The 17,270-nt window shown below is 42.5% G+C and overlaps 2 protein-coding genes across 2 annotated transcripts in view; one reads left to right on the top strand and one right to left on the bottom strand.

The window, feature by feature from the left end:
* The window catches only part of NCBP1 (nuclear cap binding protein subunit 1, 80kDa), a gene marked incomplete at its 5' end in the record, with an annotated part of 32,269 nt that extends 22,687 nt beyond the window's left edge, over positions 1–9,582 (top strand). Inside the window, 5 exons of the mRNA XM_009328983.1 lie at positions 2,208–2,311; positions 2,983–3,097; positions 5,560–5,703; positions 6,122–6,235; positions 7,144–9,582. Of these exons, the coding sequence (XP_009327258.1) occupies positions 2,208–2,311; positions 2,983–3,097; positions 5,560–5,703; positions 6,122–6,235; positions 7,144–7,257 (591 nt within the window). The remainder of the gene's footprint in view (positions 1–2,207; positions 2,312–2,982; positions 3,098–5,559; positions 5,704–6,121; positions 6,236–7,143) is intronic.
* A 1,409-nt stretch (positions 9,583–10,991) lies between these two features.
* Positions 10,992–17,270, bottom strand: part of XPA (xeroderma pigmentosum, complementation group A) — an 8,642-nt gene continuing 2,363 nt past the window's right edge. Inside the window, exons 2-6 of the mRNA XM_009328984.1 lie at positions 16,801–16,872; positions 15,290–15,395; positions 13,488–13,653; positions 12,707–12,824; positions 10,992–11,222 (exon numbers count right to left, since the gene is read on the bottom strand). Of these exons, the coding sequence (XP_009327259.1) occupies positions 11,074–11,222; positions 12,707–12,824; positions 13,488–13,653; positions 15,290–15,395; positions 16,801–16,872 (611 nt within the window). The 3' untranslated portion in view covers positions 10,992–11,073. The remainder of the gene's footprint in view (positions 11,223–12,706; positions 12,825–13,487; positions 13,654–15,289; positions 15,396–16,800; positions 16,873–17,270) is intronic.

The following is a 17,270-nucleotide window of genomic DNA, read 5'->3' on the forward strand; positions in this document are numbered from 1 at the left end:
GTGTAAATTGAAATAAGATGTAGATCTCATATCAAAAGCAGGCCACATTCTTAGAAATGTGGAAACCTGGGGGTTTTTAGGGCTTTTTTTTTTTTTTTCTTTTCAGTTGCTAGTGAAAGCTGTACAGTTATTTCACAAAGCTCATACTGGAGTCACTGTTGTGCGTGGGCAGAGTGAGTGGAGCTGCAGTCAGTGGCTGTTCAGAACAGATCAGTCTGACAGTGCCATGATGATGTTCATTCTTGAGCCAGAGGAAGTAACACCCTAAAAGACCTATGAAAAATGCGTCAGTTGTTTAAGCTGTTCAGTTTCTTCACAGCAGTTGTTTTCTCCCTCAGCTGTCATTCTTCCGTAAATAGAAGCCGATAAGGAAATCAAGCTGAATTTGCCTGCATTAATTATTTCACGTATTTCTTACTGTTGTGTTTGTGTTGCATTTTATTGTGCTTGAAAGTGGACTATACCTCACAGCTGCATAGGCCAGACTTTCAGAAGCGATGTCACTGAGAACAAGGGGTAATCCTTGCATCTGCTACTGGACATGTGGTCCATTCCTTAGGGGAAAAACTGAGCACCTAGAAGACACCGATGCAAGATGTCACCTCTCTTCTAAGTACAGTAAAAACATCAAAAAAGCAGGATTTTTTTTAATATATTAAACTTCCGATCCAAATTACTGACCTTGAAAATGTGACGATTACAGTCTGACCTACTTTTTACTGCCATTTAACTGGATCAGAAGACATTACATTACTGCAATCTAGTATCTGTATCCTCTTCGTTCCTTTGTATTCCAGCATGACCAAACTGAGATGGAGGTTTCAAACCCAGACTAAAGAGTCATGTTAGATTTTTGTGAATAAATCAAGATTGCTTTAAAAAATATCAGGTGCAGAAGTTATGAAGGTCTGCTGTTCTACTTGATCATGGAACTTAAATTTTCGTCTCTCGCATTTACTGCAATTCAGTCTTTTGCTTCTGGTCAAGCACTTCCCCCCCCCCCGAGTCCACAACCTCCCTGGCACACAGAAGAAGTGGTGCCTGGACAGCAGGACACTTGTCCAGGGTCTGTTTTCATGGCACTCGCCCTACTTCCATGTCTATGGGAATGTCCTTTGATTTGGTTCAGACTGTCAGCAGTGTTCACAAGGCATATAGTGCTAATGACTGATCTATGTTGCAGACAGTGATTTAACAATAGGAGTCAGTAGTCCCCTGGACCTGTAAATAAGGTTGTGGTGGTGGCTTCATAAAGAGAAACTTTAACATTGAGATGAAATGTTTTCCCAAAATCCTAGGTCTGTGTTTCTTGGAAGATCAGGCTCGGTAATCAGAAATTCTTCCTGGCCATACAGAAAGACAAATAGAGAATAGGATGCTATCCTGGGACTTGGAAGTTGAGTGCTGAGTCTTCTGTATGATTCATTCAGTTATTTTAATTTTCCTTCCTTAAAAGGAGCTTTGTTACACTTCCTTGTTTGACAATGGGTGGTTGTAAGGATAAATACAGTGCAGGCTGTGGTTCTTAGATACTGTGGCATTCAAGCACATGAGTAACTAAGATAAGCCTTTTTTCTGAACAGCTTGCAACTGCTTTAGTCAGTAACTCCTCTCTGCAGTTGCCTGCTAGATTGCTTGCAACCCCCCCAGAATCATGGCAGTGCCTGTAGCAAGTAAGCACTTCCATTGACTACACAGCGCTGGCTCTGTCCTGAAATGAATAGGTCCTGTAGAGAAGATTTTACTGTCACGTTTGGAGACTGTTGCAGTTCAAGGAGAGTAGGCTAACAGTAGCTCCTTCATTATGATCATCTGACAGATATATATGCTCTGGTTTGAGTACTTCGATGTCAAATACTAGGACTTGTGTCTCTAAGGCCTCACTTCCAACTACGATGCTTGTATTTTTTGCTTTTGTATGGAAGTACGTATGTTAACAAAGAGTGATACATCACTTGCACAAGAAGTGGAAAAGCTTGTTAAACAAAATCAGAATGATTTATGTAATTGATATAGATCCCCTAATTTGGGCAGGTTTAGGCTAGACTACCCAGCTTCCTAAAGCATTTGAAATTACCCAGTAATATCACTAATGTAGGGTTGCACCAAACCATGTCTGGTTTTATCTGAGGCTGGAATACTTTACACAGATGTGTGCAACCCCTTTTCTCATTTTGAATGACTATCACGTCTTTCACAAAATGTAGATGATTGCTGTGCTTGTGGACAAGATGATTCGGACACAAATTGTTGACTGTGCTGCAGTAGCAAACTGGATCTTCTCTTCAGAGCTTGCACATGATTTTACTAGGTAACAAGAATTTATCTTGGGTTGTTATTTGTCTCTGAATTACTATTTTAAGTGGCCAGTACATAGTTTAATCCATGAAAACTGAGGAGTGGAAGAAAAAGGGTACAATTAAGCTTTTGCTCCTTCTACAAAATACGTACTTTAGCATTTTTCTTCCTGAGTTGGGGTATGAATGTTTATGTGACAGTGCAAGAATGTTGCTAGCATGTCATTTTTCAAGTAGTCTCTCAGCCTGCCAAAGCAGAACAACACTGGAACTATTTCTAGACAAAGTCTGTTGCTGTGTGTTACATAGCTGCTAGCTTAGTGTGGTCCTGGTCTTTGGTTGAGGTACGTAACTTGTACCACCATTGACACATTGCTTATTGAGAACGGGAGAAGTGTTTGGTCTGAGAAGTTGATTTGATGTTGGTAGTCTTGCAGTATGTCTATGAAATACAATGCTGGTTTGGAAGCGTACTGCAAAAAATAGGAAATAAATGATTGTTAAGCTTTCTTACATTACAGGTATGCTTTCCTCTATGCGAGCGTTTGCTTGCTCTAGTAGATGTCTTAGATGGTACTAAGTTTTTTAAATTCCCCCAGATACAGTTTTCTGTAAGAAACTATATTTAGTTTTCTACCTTGGAGTAGTGCGTAATGTAGTGTTTTGAGCTTTGTCTCTTTCCTAGGTTTTATATCTGGGAGATCTTACATTCCACAATTCGTAAGATGAATAAGCATGTTTTGAAGATTCACAAAGAACTGGAGGAGACTAAGGCAAGATTGGCCAGGCAGCACAAAAGAGTGAGTAATTTGTTTATAATTTTTAATTATTTTAAGCTAAGTTATACAAACCTGCATGCTGTCAGACTGACGCACAGTTGGTTTGGGGAAGGACTGAATAAATATGTTTATCAGGAAACATGTCTGCAGACATGTGGTCATTTGTAGCACTAAGACATCAAAAACCAGACGCGTGTTCTCAGTCCGCCTTTCTAATGGTAGCTATAACCTAAGAATTCAGTAAAATCTTTAACGGAATTCATATGTATTTGCTCTGTTCAAGCTCTGTTTCACAAGTTTCTCTTCCAATACAAGCATGTCTTCCACTTGCCTTCTAATGTGGATTCCAATTACCTTATTAGATAACAATAAAAACAGTTACAAATTATTTACAGTAAGTTCTGTTAAAGAGTACTCTTGTGGCTTCCATGCAGAAGTGCACGGAAACAGCTATTTGCTAATGAAAAGTTGGCTGTTTCTGTTCTTCTGATGGATGCTGCTGGATTCTGACACTGGTATCTGTCACTTCCTTCTTCCAGCTTATTTTTCTGAATACCTTTGCATGATCTGGGTTACTATATACAACAAACTGATGAGCAAGCAGCCGCTGTTGTGTTCTGTTGTCTCAAGTGGCACAGTAAAATGGGGTGAGAGAGTGTCTTCTGTGGCAGCTGCAAAAGATGGGGCCCAAGGAAGCTTGGCTGAATGCAATACTTAGTCATGATAGAATGAAGTCAGTTTATAAACACGTTGAGAGTTGCAGAGAGCAAGAGAGAATTTCTGTGTTTGTATGTAGTCTGCGAGCATGATTACCTGCGTAAAACCCTTAGTTAGCTCCAAAACTTTGGGCGAAGTTGATGTCAGAATTTGGCACATGGCACAGAGGCGGCTGATGGTTTTTGAAGAAACCTGCACAAGTCAGTCATTTTTCCAGAAGTTTCTGTTGAGAGATCACTAATGCCTCGCAGTTTGCCAGTGTCGGTTCATCCCAGCCCCTTCATCTTGTTTCCCCAGCACTCCCAGCAACAGCCATCCTAGTTGCTTGCATCCTCAGTCTACATTGATCAGCAGTTAATAAATGCCCGTGATTATTGAAGGCCTAGATGCAGTCATTGATCTTACTGTGAGGCAAAGAGCTTCTCTGGCGTCTCTAAACAAATACACCAGTGTTTTCATTTCTGTAATTGTCTCTTGCTGCAGCTCTTTATCAGTGAGTACTTTAAATGAGTATTGTGCCAGGAAGAAACATTTGTATGCAACAGTGAGTAGTTCTGCAGGCTGTTGCTCTGCTGCATGACCATTACTTTTAGAGGAAGCAAGCTGTCAAGTTTTGATGTCCCCAGCATGAAGTGGATTGCCTTACTACGGAATGAGTCCGAGGCTTAAATGCTTTCTCTTAGGTCCTATTGGTCCTTTAGCGTTTTGAGTTCAGGAAACTTATGTAGCTGGGGAAAAAGCAAGTTCCTATAGAGAGAATAAAATTAAATTCTCACTTGCTCTGGTAAGTTTTTATCTTTTACGCTGATTCAAAGCTGTAACTATCTTCTGATTTGGAGTTTCATTGGCTGTGCAGTAGGTGAGTTAACACATGGCCCTATATTTGTCACAAGTTGCACATGCTCCTTTTACAAATTTTTGAAGTTTTGAGCTGTTAATTTGTGGGTATTTTTGCACAGAAACAATCCTGTGAGACTGAAGTAATAGCTGTATTTGAATGTACCATAATCCATCAGATTCTGCTTTTCCTCCTATATCCCTTGCAGTCTTGTGTAAGACTTTGTTACCTGAGCTCCCAAGCCTGGTACTTATGGGTATTTTGTGTCTTGTTGTTGTATTGTTTGATTTGTTTTTGAGGCAATGAGAACATGCCATGTTCCTAGTTAGTAGTTTGCTTTCCATGCTGACCTTTCTAGTCTGAGAGCACTCCTTTTGATCGTGAATATAGGGAGTCCCCACTTTAGCACCACGGGCTACAGTCTCTAGTCTTCCTTTTGTGCTAACCAGCTGGATTCATCTGAGTTCTTGCACAAATGTGCTTTATTTTTTGGAGCTGTGAGATTTCAGAACTGTTCATTGAATGCCTGCCCTGCTGCAGTGGACACAATTTAAAAAAATCTACGCCGGATCTTTTTTAAAAAGCTGTTCATTATCTGGTAATAATAAAGTCAGCAGGGGTATTACCTTTTATTGTGTTTCCACTAAATAAAAGACTAGTAAATCTTTAAGCTTGCTCTGGTTTCTCTGAAACCTTGATATTTTTTTTCAGGGCTTTCCCATATTGGCATTTGTCCTCCCAAACTCTTTCCTGAATTATATTCGAAGTAAATGTCCTTCAAAATACAATACTTACCAAGCTACAGAGCAGCTTCAGTTGCTGCTCTTCAGTTTCTCTGCAGCCCTTTTCGCATGTGGAACAGGAGGGCATTAACAGTATCCACAGGTAGCCAGGTTGCTAGTTAGTCTTGTGTTGTTGTCACTTACAGCGAGACAGTGATGATGATGATGATGACGATGACCGAAGCAGCGATCGGGAAGATGGACCACTAGAAGAGCAGATAGAGCGTTTGCAGGAGAAAGTAGAGTCAGCCCAGAGCGAGCAAAAGAATCTCTTCCTTGTTATATTCCAGGTAACGATGGGCAGTCTTTCTTCACTTTCAGGTTTTAAAGTTACTGGATTTATAAGCTTTCAGTGTCACCTGCATCTCAAGCATCTTCTTGGAATAAGAATATGGGAAGGGGTTGATGGGTTTACTATGGGTTAGAGTCAATTCAGATCATCCCCCTGCAAAGACTGCTTCTGAGCAGATCTGTTCAGTTTCAAGTGCTCAGGAGCAGAGGAGTTCTGCTAGCATATGTTTCCGGAACAACCTGAAGGTAACTGCCTTTTATTTGCCTACTAAATTCAGTATTTGCCAAACAAAATAACTGTTCTCACATTGCTGTTCAAGGCTTCTGTCCCCCAGATCCTCTCACCTGAGGTTAGGATCCTGCTTTCGTTTGACAAGAGTGAATAAATTTGGGGTTTTTTTTTTTCCTCTCCTGCAGCGTTTCATTATGTTGTTAACTGAGCACTTAGTGCGCTGTGAAACTGGTGGAATCGATGTATTTACACCTTGGTACAAGAGCTGTATAGAGAGGTTGCAACAGATCTTCCTACAGGTAAGTTTCATTTCTCAGTTTCGAAGGCTGTGGGCAGGGACATGCTGGATAGACAAGCTTTGTGGCTGGAGAGCTGAGCACTCCGTGGGAGTAGCAGTAGGTGGCAGCAGCACGTCTTCTCTGAAGGCTGAAGGTGTGGGGCTAGGTCGTAACGCTCTGGCTCTGGCCACATTTCTGCCACAGGCTGGTGGAGTGACTGGTGCTTGATTAATTCCCACACTGTGAGCATACTGCAAAAAGGTACTGAGGTGTGATTATGAATTTCGCTGAACTCCTCTTAACTGTGTGTTTATAGCAAGGGCAAAGTTGTGAGTGAACAAGAATACTAAAATAGATGTCTTTTAAATAAGCGGATTAAAATATTGCAGAATTCCTTTTAATAAGATGCAGAAATATCTATTAAAAATAATTTTTGAATTCTTGGCTCTATATTAAATCGGGTAACAAGCACAGGTGGCTGGATGAAAGTGATAGTAATAGAAAATGATACCTGTGCGAGCAGAAGATATGTTGAAGAATGAGGGTGGTGGTATAATTCTCCCCTGGGCTGAACCCTTCCCTGCTAGTAGATGTGGCTTCAGAGGAAAGCAAGTATTATGATTCTCCTAGGATATCTCTGCAGTTGCATGGTATCCTGCACACAATTCAGGGTCCAGGAGTGAAGAGCTACAGGGAGCACAGTGCTTCTCAAGACAGACAGCACATGCTTTTTTCTTGGAATCAGTAGTGGATCTGCATTATGCTTTTCTTGTCAGTGGCTGGTGTGTTGTGGAAAGATGATGTGCTTAACAATTTTGAAAACATTTGACCTGTGATTCTTACATGCCTTGGCTTCTCTGCCTGTTCTTACATAAAGATAAATGAAAACAATAAAGGTTTGTGTTTTGTTTTTGTTTTTTATCTGCCAGCATCACCAGATAATCCAGCAGTACATGGTAACCCTAGAGAACCTCCTGTTTACAGCTGAACTGGACCACCACATACTGGCCGTGTTTCAGCAGTTCTGTGCTCTGCAGGCCTGAGGATTATTCACGGGCGGAGTCTTGTCTGCAGGACTTTAACAAATTTAATTTTTTCTTTTTTAATGGGAAAACTTGACATGGGGATGGAAGAAACTTTTGACTAAAACTGGCTTTCATGTGCTCCTGCATAAAACAATACAGTACTCTAACCAACAGCAAACTGTGTAAGCATCACAAGCCTTACAAGATACGACTGATAGGGGATAGACATGAAGTAAAGTATGAATTCTTTGTGTTGTCTTTTAATTTGGTTTGACTCTTGACTTCATGATAGTGTTTTTGTTTCTCCCGTTGTTTATATAAAAATAAAAATTGGGCAAAAAAACCAAACAACCCCCTCCCAAACAATTGTTACCTCTGCCTGGCCCTTAAATCAAAGGAATTGCAGAAATGAGAAACCGTTCGTAGTGTTTTGTGAGTATGAAAGGGAATGCACCTTCTCAGTGCGCAGTGTGGTAAGCTCTCTAGTATGGCACAGGAAAAGTGTCTTTAACTTTGGGCATGTGAAACAGTTGAGTTAAGCTTTCAAAGTAGTATAGAGCATATGGATTTGTTTATTACCAAGCCAGCTAGATTTTCACAGTTTGAAAGAACATGGTTGTAATACAATTGAAATATGTTTTTTAAATGTATTGTCTAGTGTCTTATTACAGTAGCTATAAACAATCAGTAGAGGAACTTCATGGACAGCTTCTGGAAAATGCAATCCTTTTTGCAGATGGTCAGAGAATCATGAACTGCTCCTGGCAGCAGTCTTCACTGAAAATAGAGGCAGTAAGCAAGAGTTGGAGTGGAACAAGCTTTTGACTTCCGTACTGCAAGCCTCACCTGGCTGTTGGGAGCTCCAGCCCCAGATGCCAGGGGAGAGGGCAGTGCAGTGTTCAGCTTGTTCCTTTATTTCCACCTGTAACTAGTTGGGCTGCCGAGCTTGCTCTGGGCTGGACCTGCAGGCCTGCAGTGATGCCAGAAATCTTTCTGGTAGTGACAGTGGATGAACCAAGTGCCCTCACCTCATCTGGCTTAGTAACAACTGCTTTGCGGTGGCCGCATCTGCTGCCCTTCCCTTGCTTTAAAATGTGACAACAGCACGTGGCTCCCATGTCTTCAGAAAGCATTTTAATGCTAAATTAAGTGATATCTCACAGGAGACTTAGATGGGGAAAACACATCCTGAAAATAGAGTAGCCTTAGTTTTGAGTTATGCAAACAACATTGCATACATAAACGCCAAACCAGAGTGGTCTGTGTTACGGTAAGCAGTGATGAATGGCAAAGGCACTGCCTTAGGTGCTCAGGTCCGTCGGCGTGCAGTGTATTTACACGCTGTTTATGGTTTCTTCATTCTGCAGATGAATGTTTAAAGAATTTCATATGCAGTGCTATTCAGTTTAAGCTTAGAAAGTGATGAGCTTTTGAGTAATTTTGTTCCTGTACCAGTTATTCTTTCAAGTATTATACCTATTAATGCATTTCATCTGTATGTTGACCAACTGATGTCCTGATCAAGAGAGGAGGGTAAAAAACGGAACTTTCTACTTTGAGTGTTGACGTAAGTTTGTGTGTGGCCTGTAGCAATCCCATATATCCTCATAGACTTAGATCTGTTAATTCTGCTTTCTCTGCTTGCCCTTTCCGATTTGACTGATCCCTCCATTCTTTCAGGATATGCTGTTAATTGTTGTAAATTTGCTTTATGCAAGGGTTTTGTCGGTTATGCACAGACTTCTGCTTCAAGTATTTCTCTGTTAATGTTCTTGAGTAATCAAATAGTTTTTTTAAGAAACATTTAATACTGTAGAGGTTTTAATTGGGGTTTAATAGTTTTTTCACTGGCTCAGATCAGTATCAGAGTTCTGATATTAACTAATAGGGGACTGACTATAAATGTGACTTCTGTAAAAGTGATAATGCAGTTTAAACTTGCAAACCTGTAACTTCCTCTGAGCCTTGCAAATATGGGTGCTGGGGATCCAGTTGCAAATGCCTGAGCGTAATCCTGTGATTTAAAACCAAATAGCAACATCTTTCAAAATTGATTTGACTTCCATGGTGAGCATGGGCTTTGATTACATTTCTTGAGTCTGTAGGAAACCTTCCCCTCTTTGTAGGTGGCGTACACCTGACTTGACTGGGAAACTGGTTGGATCTGTAGGAAAGAGAACGAGACGCTTGCATAGTGACACCAGCATCTAACTGGAGAAACTTGGAACTGCTGAAGCATGAGGTGGCGGCGGATAGTGTAAAGATGCTGTAGAAATGTGATGTGGTTGGAAAAAATGCACAATTAAAGACAAAAATAAACAAAGGTGAAGGAGGTTACTACTGGGAGTGTTTGTCCTACCTGTTTTGGGGCCACTGAAGGAAAGCAGTCATGGCAGGGTTGTGCTGGTGTTAGATGAAGTCGGGTTTGGAGCAGTTTCGTTTCCCCTGCTCTGTTGCTGGTACCCTGACTAACACACCAGCTCCTTGAGCTATGGGCTGATCTAACACGCTTCCCACACCTGCGCAGCCAAGCGAGGCAAGATGCCAGGAGGGTGCTGATGTCGAAATTCTCCCTCTCCCTTGCCACCTCCTGTCTTCTGGGCGGTGCTGCGGGAGGTGAGGCAGGGGTGGGCCGGTGGTGGTTGCTGAGGAGTGGCTGCTGCGGCCTGCCCAGAGGTGATTCAGCAGCCAGCACACACCACCCAGGTGCCCCAGAGAGGAGTTTTGGGTCCCAGGACACCACCAGGTCACAGAACCGTGACCTGGAGGACTACCTCCAAAAGCTCTGCCAGGACCTGCCTCTTGCCCTCCAGCCAACCCCACATGCCACTTTCCTAGGCCTCGCAGGGCCCCCGAGTCGTGCGTGCCTGGTGGGAAGGTGGGTCACTGCGGGCTGCAGACCATGGGAGGGCACTGAAGAAGCGAAGGCGTATTACTGGAACCATCATCCGCCCTCCCAGACACCTCTCTCTCCTCCTGTAACGTTTCAGCTCTGCACAGCCACAGTGGCCCAGGCTCCCCCAAGAAGTCTCCAGAGGGGAGATTTACGATACATGCCCCATTTACAATGGCAGATCATGCCTAGAGCACATTCCTTCACTTCAGCCATTTCCGCAAGCATTCTACAACAGCTGCGAGAACTGAAGATGTGAAATTTGAACTTCCCCCCCTCCCCCAAGAATAGGTATTTGTCAGAAAATTGTAAATGATAAGGGTGAAGTTGTATTGTAAGCTGTCACCTTCGTTTTTGGTGCAAAACATGGAAAAAAAGCAGTAGAGGATACACTTAAGGACTCTCTCCTATGAAACATGGTAGAGATGTGTCAGAACTTCCCCAGGAGCACATGGCTTCCCTTTTGAGAAAGAATTCTCCTTTCCCAACCAGAATTCTCCTTTAATGGAGTTGAACCTCCCAATCCAAGCAGAAAGGGAACCCACCTCGTGACACAGTCTCCAACCGCCGGAGGAGGTGCTTTATCAGCTAGTTGCCCTCTGCCTGCCCATGACAGTTACTGGAAACCAAACGGTTCAGACAAAACACAGGGCCTTCCTCCTCTAAGGGAAGCAGGCAAGTAGTGGGAAGTTCACCTTCGTTTCATCAGCGTATGAAATCTTTTGGCCTATGAAGTACCAACTTATTGAACTGTTAAAAATGTTAAATTCTATCCTACGATGTAGCTTGAAAGGCAAAGCTTACTGAACAGCTTCTTCCAACCGAGGAGCATCATTCTTTATTAGAATTCAGCAACAGCTTGTTCATAATTAGCTTTTATTTGACTTTAATACAAAATACCATTAAAAAGATAATTTAAAAAAAAAACCAACAGATTAACACTACATCTTCTCATAAGTTAATTCATGGCCACATACAGTACAGGTCTTTTTATATGTATCTTCATCAATGTTTTCTTCTGGTCCATACTCATGTTCATGGATACTAGCTTCTTTCTTCCACAAACTACTCCTCACGGCACGGCGGAGTTCTGATGAGAAATACAAGAAATTTTTAAGATTTTAATAAATCTTAAATAATGGTTAATAAAACTCAAGCTAACCACCCTTCTGAGGACTACAGATGACGATCTGCTTGTTGCCCATCTTCCACAAATTTTGGGTGAGAATCTGCTACTGCAAGAACAAGCTCTGACTTGCCTTGCAATCTTCACCTCGTTTGCATATTTTAGAGGATAAGAACTACAAGGTCTTGTTCTTATCCTTCCCTTAGAGGATAAGAACAAGACCTCACAGGAGAAGATTCTCCATCTGGACTATGTACATGTTGCCCACCGCCATTTTACATGAAGCCATTCAAAGGTATCTAAAAGGGGTAGGTGGAATGCAGAGGGAAAGTTTTTATAAAACACCTCATTGTTTTACATGACCGAGAAAGAGTACTTTTCATTCAGGTCACAGTAAGCCTCCCGAATGAGCTGGCATTCTCTCAGCTTTCTGCCCAATAACGCGAGTTGCCTCTGCAGCAGCCGCAGTGAAGTCAGCGGGTTTTCAAGAAAGCACAGGCTGGCAGTTGAGCCCCAAGATATTATCCGGACGTTGCAAGGGGGTGGCAAGCACGCCGAACAGCAAAACGTAGCCCTGTTTTGAGCCAAGCCATTCAGGCTGCAAACTTGGTCACGTTAAGGCCTGTACTTGCACTGAACTCTGACATCTTGACTACGGTGCGCTGAACACCAACGGTCAAGACAGGGGTTATTTGCTCAGTCTCACGTTCTGCCTCCTCCAGACAATACCAGCACAGCCAGCTTACGCTTTCTGCCTCTGTCAATGCCGACCCACAGTGCAGCGTGGATGCTATGGCAGCACAGATGTCACGGTACGCCACAGCTCTTGCAAAGAAACAAACATGCAGTCTTTTCTGAAATTACTAGCATGTCTGTGCCGAAAGTATTTTCCGAAAGTTCCACCCATTGAATACTCTCCTAAATACTTATTTATCAGGAAAAAACAAGGATAACGAGCAGTAAAAACAGCAGGTGGGAATGCTGTGAACAGTGAGAAAAGGCATCTTCTACCTTCATTTACAGTTACTCCACCTGAAGGCAGATGTATGACAGAATCATAACCCACTGCCACAAAAATCCATGCTCTCCACAAGACAGGAGAAGTAACAGGAACAATCTATCCAACTATGGCACACTCCAGGCCATACCAAAAAATTTAAAACACCATAATGAACCGTCGTAATTGATTTCTGTCACTTTAATCATGTCCATAGGACAACAGGGTAATTCAGGTTGGAAGGGACCTCAGATCTTCGGTCCAACCCTCCGCCCAAAATAGTCAGCTATGAGGTCAGACCGGACTGCTCTGGGCTCACCCACACAGCTCTTGAAAACCTCCATTTTGCCACACCGAGGACTTTCTAAACACTTTAATCAGATGCAGAAACAAATTCAGACAGAACCGTACGTTACTTCAGGTACTGCAGTATGTAATTTTAACCCTTTACCTTTAACCTTCTTATCAAACTTCTTCTGTTTCATCTTCTCTCTGCTGTCACGGCGGAGTTCCTTTGCTTCTTGCAATGATTCTTCACTACCCCAGACTTCAAGAGAACGCTTGATTACCTACAGGATGGACATAAATGTGTTTCTTTTTCCCCTAAAATGATAAACTATTCTCACAAATTTAATTTTTTCCCTATCCATACACAAGTCAACCCAATCTTGCCTCTGCCTCACACCTGCCTCTGCTCTTGACCTGCAAACATTCCTTTCACAGTAAGAAGCAACATTGATTTTTAGTATCAGCTAGATGTAACTTACTCAGGAAAGTCAAATCCAGTTCTAGTTTTGCGCATATTCCACTAAAGCAGCAGGATTCCCATAAAAGTAGCAAACAAGTGACAAGAGCCCCGTAAAATCTACTTGCCTTTCCCGCTGCCTCTGAGGGCAGAGCTGTGAACACAAGGCCGCAGTGACAAAGGGCCACACACAACAGCAACTGCCCCATGCATTTCAGAGTAGCACTGAAAGGCCATGCACTTCATGACTTGCAATTGTGCAAACCACTGAGGTTGTGGTCCATGAACATCTTTAAAATGCTCTCAAGCACAGACGTTTTCATGAATTTGGACCACAGCTCTTTTAAAGAAAATTTACACAAGCAATGCGTAATATACTTCGCTTTGACAAAATCATTCAGGAATCAGAAGCGAAGTGACACCATTTTGGCTACCGAAGTTGTACGAGAGTAAAAAGAGGTCTGAAATACGCTAACAGTTTCTATACCTGTAGTTTTAAATAAAGTTTCATGTCACCCCACCGTGAATTATGCGGGTTTTTCTTCACAATGAATCTGAGCACTGGTTCCCTCTTGTCTAAGTCACAGTCTTTAAGAAGATACTCTTCTTTTGCTTCTGTCCTTGTTATAAGCTTATGTTTATCTTCAGCATCTCTGGAAGATGTAAAATAATGATGAGAAAGCTACACCCCAAAACCACGTCTAACCACATCTAAGTCCCCATCACCTCTAACATTCCTGAAATACTGGCAGCCCTTATCCTCTCAGTTTTTATGTATGCAAGTAACTTTGGATTCCAACAATCTAGCTAAACTCCAGGACTGGTTTACAGAAATGAAGTTTAAAAACTCTCCCATTTGAGCAAACATAGACTGAGAAGCCTGTTGTTCTAGAAGGGCTTTCTTCTATTTTCTTACAAGAGGGAGTAACTGAAACTTAAAAGGACTACGAATAATTGCACCTAACCCAGATGCAATTCAAGAGGACAAAAGTACAAGCCCAACACATGGTCGAGAGAAAGAAGGTGTAATGTGAGACAGGTCAGATCACCTGAGAATATACACACTCCATATGCTTCTAGATCCCAGAAACCGATTAGCAACAGAGCACTTGTTTCTAAATGCAAGACAGTAAGCAGAGGAACTGTAAAATAAAGACCTTAAAAGACTTAACTTTTGCCAGGCAGATAACGAAAAAAACTGTGTAACCACAGCAGCATTTATGAGTTAATGAAAAGAAATCGCATTTACGCAATCCTGACCGAAGTGTAACTTGAATTGCTTGAGCCGGAACAATCTGCTGAACAGTAAGTGCTAGCAACGGTCATCAAGGAAGTACCGCTGTAAACGTAGCTTTACTAGAATTCAAAGTTCACAGTAAAACCTAATGCGCCGAGGAATCTCTAAACGTTCAGCTACAAGAGATACTTAGTCTGAAGGAAAGCCACTCCTAAGGCTCCCAGCCCTCTCCACAACATCCTTTTTCCACCCACCTTACCTTCAAGAGACAGCACTTTGCCTCTAAGGACTGTGAACTGCCTACAGCATGTCCACACCCCTGACCACTCCCTGCAGTACGCAGGGAAGCTCTCAGAACAAACTCCTAGCTCTGAGCTTTTTTTTTTTTCCCCTCCTCCACCCATTCATTCTTGCACTTATGGGTGGTTGGCCGCTTCAGAGTTGGTTTCATTGCCCTGGTTATCTTGATGGCTTTTGGAGCATTTTCTGTGTTAAAGGTAAGAGACTGCCTTCCGCTCAAGGCCAAACTCCTGCTTACCCTGCAGGTCAACTGGTAACCTCCCGTGGGGGTTCTGCGTTCTGCCCTTTGGCTGCCACGCTCCCAGCCCACCTGTGCTGACCAAAGTACTAACTTTACCTGGGTTAATTCACTAGGACAGCAAACACTCTCCTAATCCCCGCTCTACTTCAGTCTGTGTTCTACCAGCTTTTTGAATAGCTCTAGTCTGCAACCAGACATTAATTTCCATGCTGACAAACACACCGACTGCTCTCAAGACATCGTGTTTCCGCAATGTTATGTAAAAATCTACTGATGTCCCCTATCCCAAGACAGGCTCGCGAGACAATGCTGCTGTTCTTCACTTCCATAATGGAAAATACAGAGATTATCGCTCAACTTCCATTTATTTTTTCAGTAGGTACTAAGTTACTGAAAAAACGTCTCTTTGCTGACAGCCTTTGTAATTAAACAGAATTATTGTAATTAACTAAATTACAGCCAGCAACCTTCACATAAAATGAAGCTTCCCTCTCCTGATTATTTGTAATACCTGCAATTATCACATGTTGCCCAATCAAAGTGCTGCATAAGGTAGGAATCCATGAATTCTTTGCCACAGTCTCCACAGATGAGATAGTCAAATTCTAGTACAGGTGCTAATGGAAAAGAAATTTTTTTTTTTAAGGAACTACCACTTTAAAAACAAGCATCTGGAATTGGTATTACAGGCAATTTTACTAGAATTTACATTATAGTTCTTATAGTATTCGTTACAGACTAGTTTTACTTCTCTATTGAAGTTTTCCGGAAAGATACAGTACAAATTCAAACCCATTATCATGCAATCCCATCTCTGCTGGTATATTCCTGTTCTTGCTGGAAGGTTCACTGTATTAAGTATTGGATTTCAACATTCAAATGCACACATTTGTTTCGACTTAGCCACTGTTAAAAAAAAAAAATTGTCCGCGTTTCCCCATGAAGTGCTTCATATCCCCTCCTACGGCTTCCTCCCTTCTGGCCCTCCAAAATACGTCCTGATTTACAGAGGACGTGCAGGCAGGAACAGGAGGAAGCAGAGAAGGGGATGCAGTGCGAAGAGTGTGGCTAGAGCAGGAAGCAGTACAGGAGCTGCACTGGCATCATAGTCCTCTCAGCTCTGCTCCAGTTTTCTCCCCAGCTCAGCCACACCTGCCTCTCCCTAAACGAGCTCAGCAGAGGCCTGGGGCAGTTGGCAAGGCTCTTGTCTATTCCAGCCGGCAGAAATGGAGGTGGATGGCCAGAGAGCTGCTAGGAGTGGAATGGGGATGGAGCTCCACTACAATCCTCTCCCCAAGCCCTCTCAGCACTGCTCCAAGCCCAGACTCATCCCAGTGCCGGCCATGACTTCTGGCCACATCTTCGCCAGGCAGATCACCTCCAGCGTCATCGCCATCTGCTGTATGTTCCATGTGACACCGAGAAACACCGATTCAGGTAACGCAGCTATAAGGAACGGTCCTTTAACAGTAACATTGTAATTCTAGCAGAAAATTAACATTTTTATACAGTTTCGCAAGCTGAAAGTGCGTTAATGCTGCAGAATATTAACAATACCTGAAACAGAAGATTAATGCTTGACATGCAGCACCATACATTTTTAATTGCATTTGCATTTAGAGCAGATTCAATCTAGCAAAGGCGACATTTTATGCCAATTCAGCCCCACTAGCGACAGTGGGATGCTCAGTACTTCACATAGCCATGCTCTTACATCACATTTCGTCATTTAAGGCAGTACTCCCGAGCATAAAGACATTTTATTAAGACAATGACATTATGAATTACACAGCAAAAATACCCCCAGTGCAAAGGCATCCCAGATCTACTTAATTTATTATTAAAACGTTAGCCCCTCAAGAGAAGTAGGACTGCTAGTTGTTTACACTCTTAATGAAATCTGGTGGTGATTTCTAACAAAGAGATACACTGCACCAACAGCCCTGCAGCTGATTCAGAGCAGAACAAAGCAAGACAAAGGCAATCCCAGAGAAGAAAGTAAATCTATTTTGGGATCCTTACTTCTCCATTTGCTTTTTGGAGGGAGGATATCGCAAGCCAATATGTCGAAATCCTCCACCAAACGATCAGCAACTTGGCGTCAGTACGTTTTATAACGACAAAAGCTGGCACTGCAGCAGTGCTCTGATCGTGGCATAAACGGTATCAACCTCAAAATTCCCAGAACCGACGAAGCCGCGCAGATTCACGCTTATTTTGGTCTTAAAATTCAAATTCCCGAAAGAAATAGGGAAATAACCTTTACCGGGGAAAAGTAAAAAACTGCTATACCAAAGCGCCCCGACTGCGTCCCACTTCCGCGGCTTAAAATTCTTCATTTTTAATTACCGCGTATTTGCTAGCCGCTTTAACGCCGAAAGAATCGGACGCGCCAGAAATCGTGCGCGTCCAGAAAGACGCGTTGGGAGGAAGAGGGAGGGGGAGGGGGGAAGGGAGGGGGTGGAGAGGAAGAAAGGGGAGAAAAAAAAAAG

Source organism: Pygoscelis adeliae, unplaced genomic scaffold (assembly GCF_000699105.1).
Source record: "Pygoscelis adeliae isolate BGI_AS28 unplaced genomic scaffold, ASM69910v1 Scaffold127, whole genome shotgun sequence".
NCBI lineage: Eukaryota > Metazoa > Chordata > Aves > Sphenisciformes > Spheniscidae > Pygoscelis > Pygoscelis adeliae.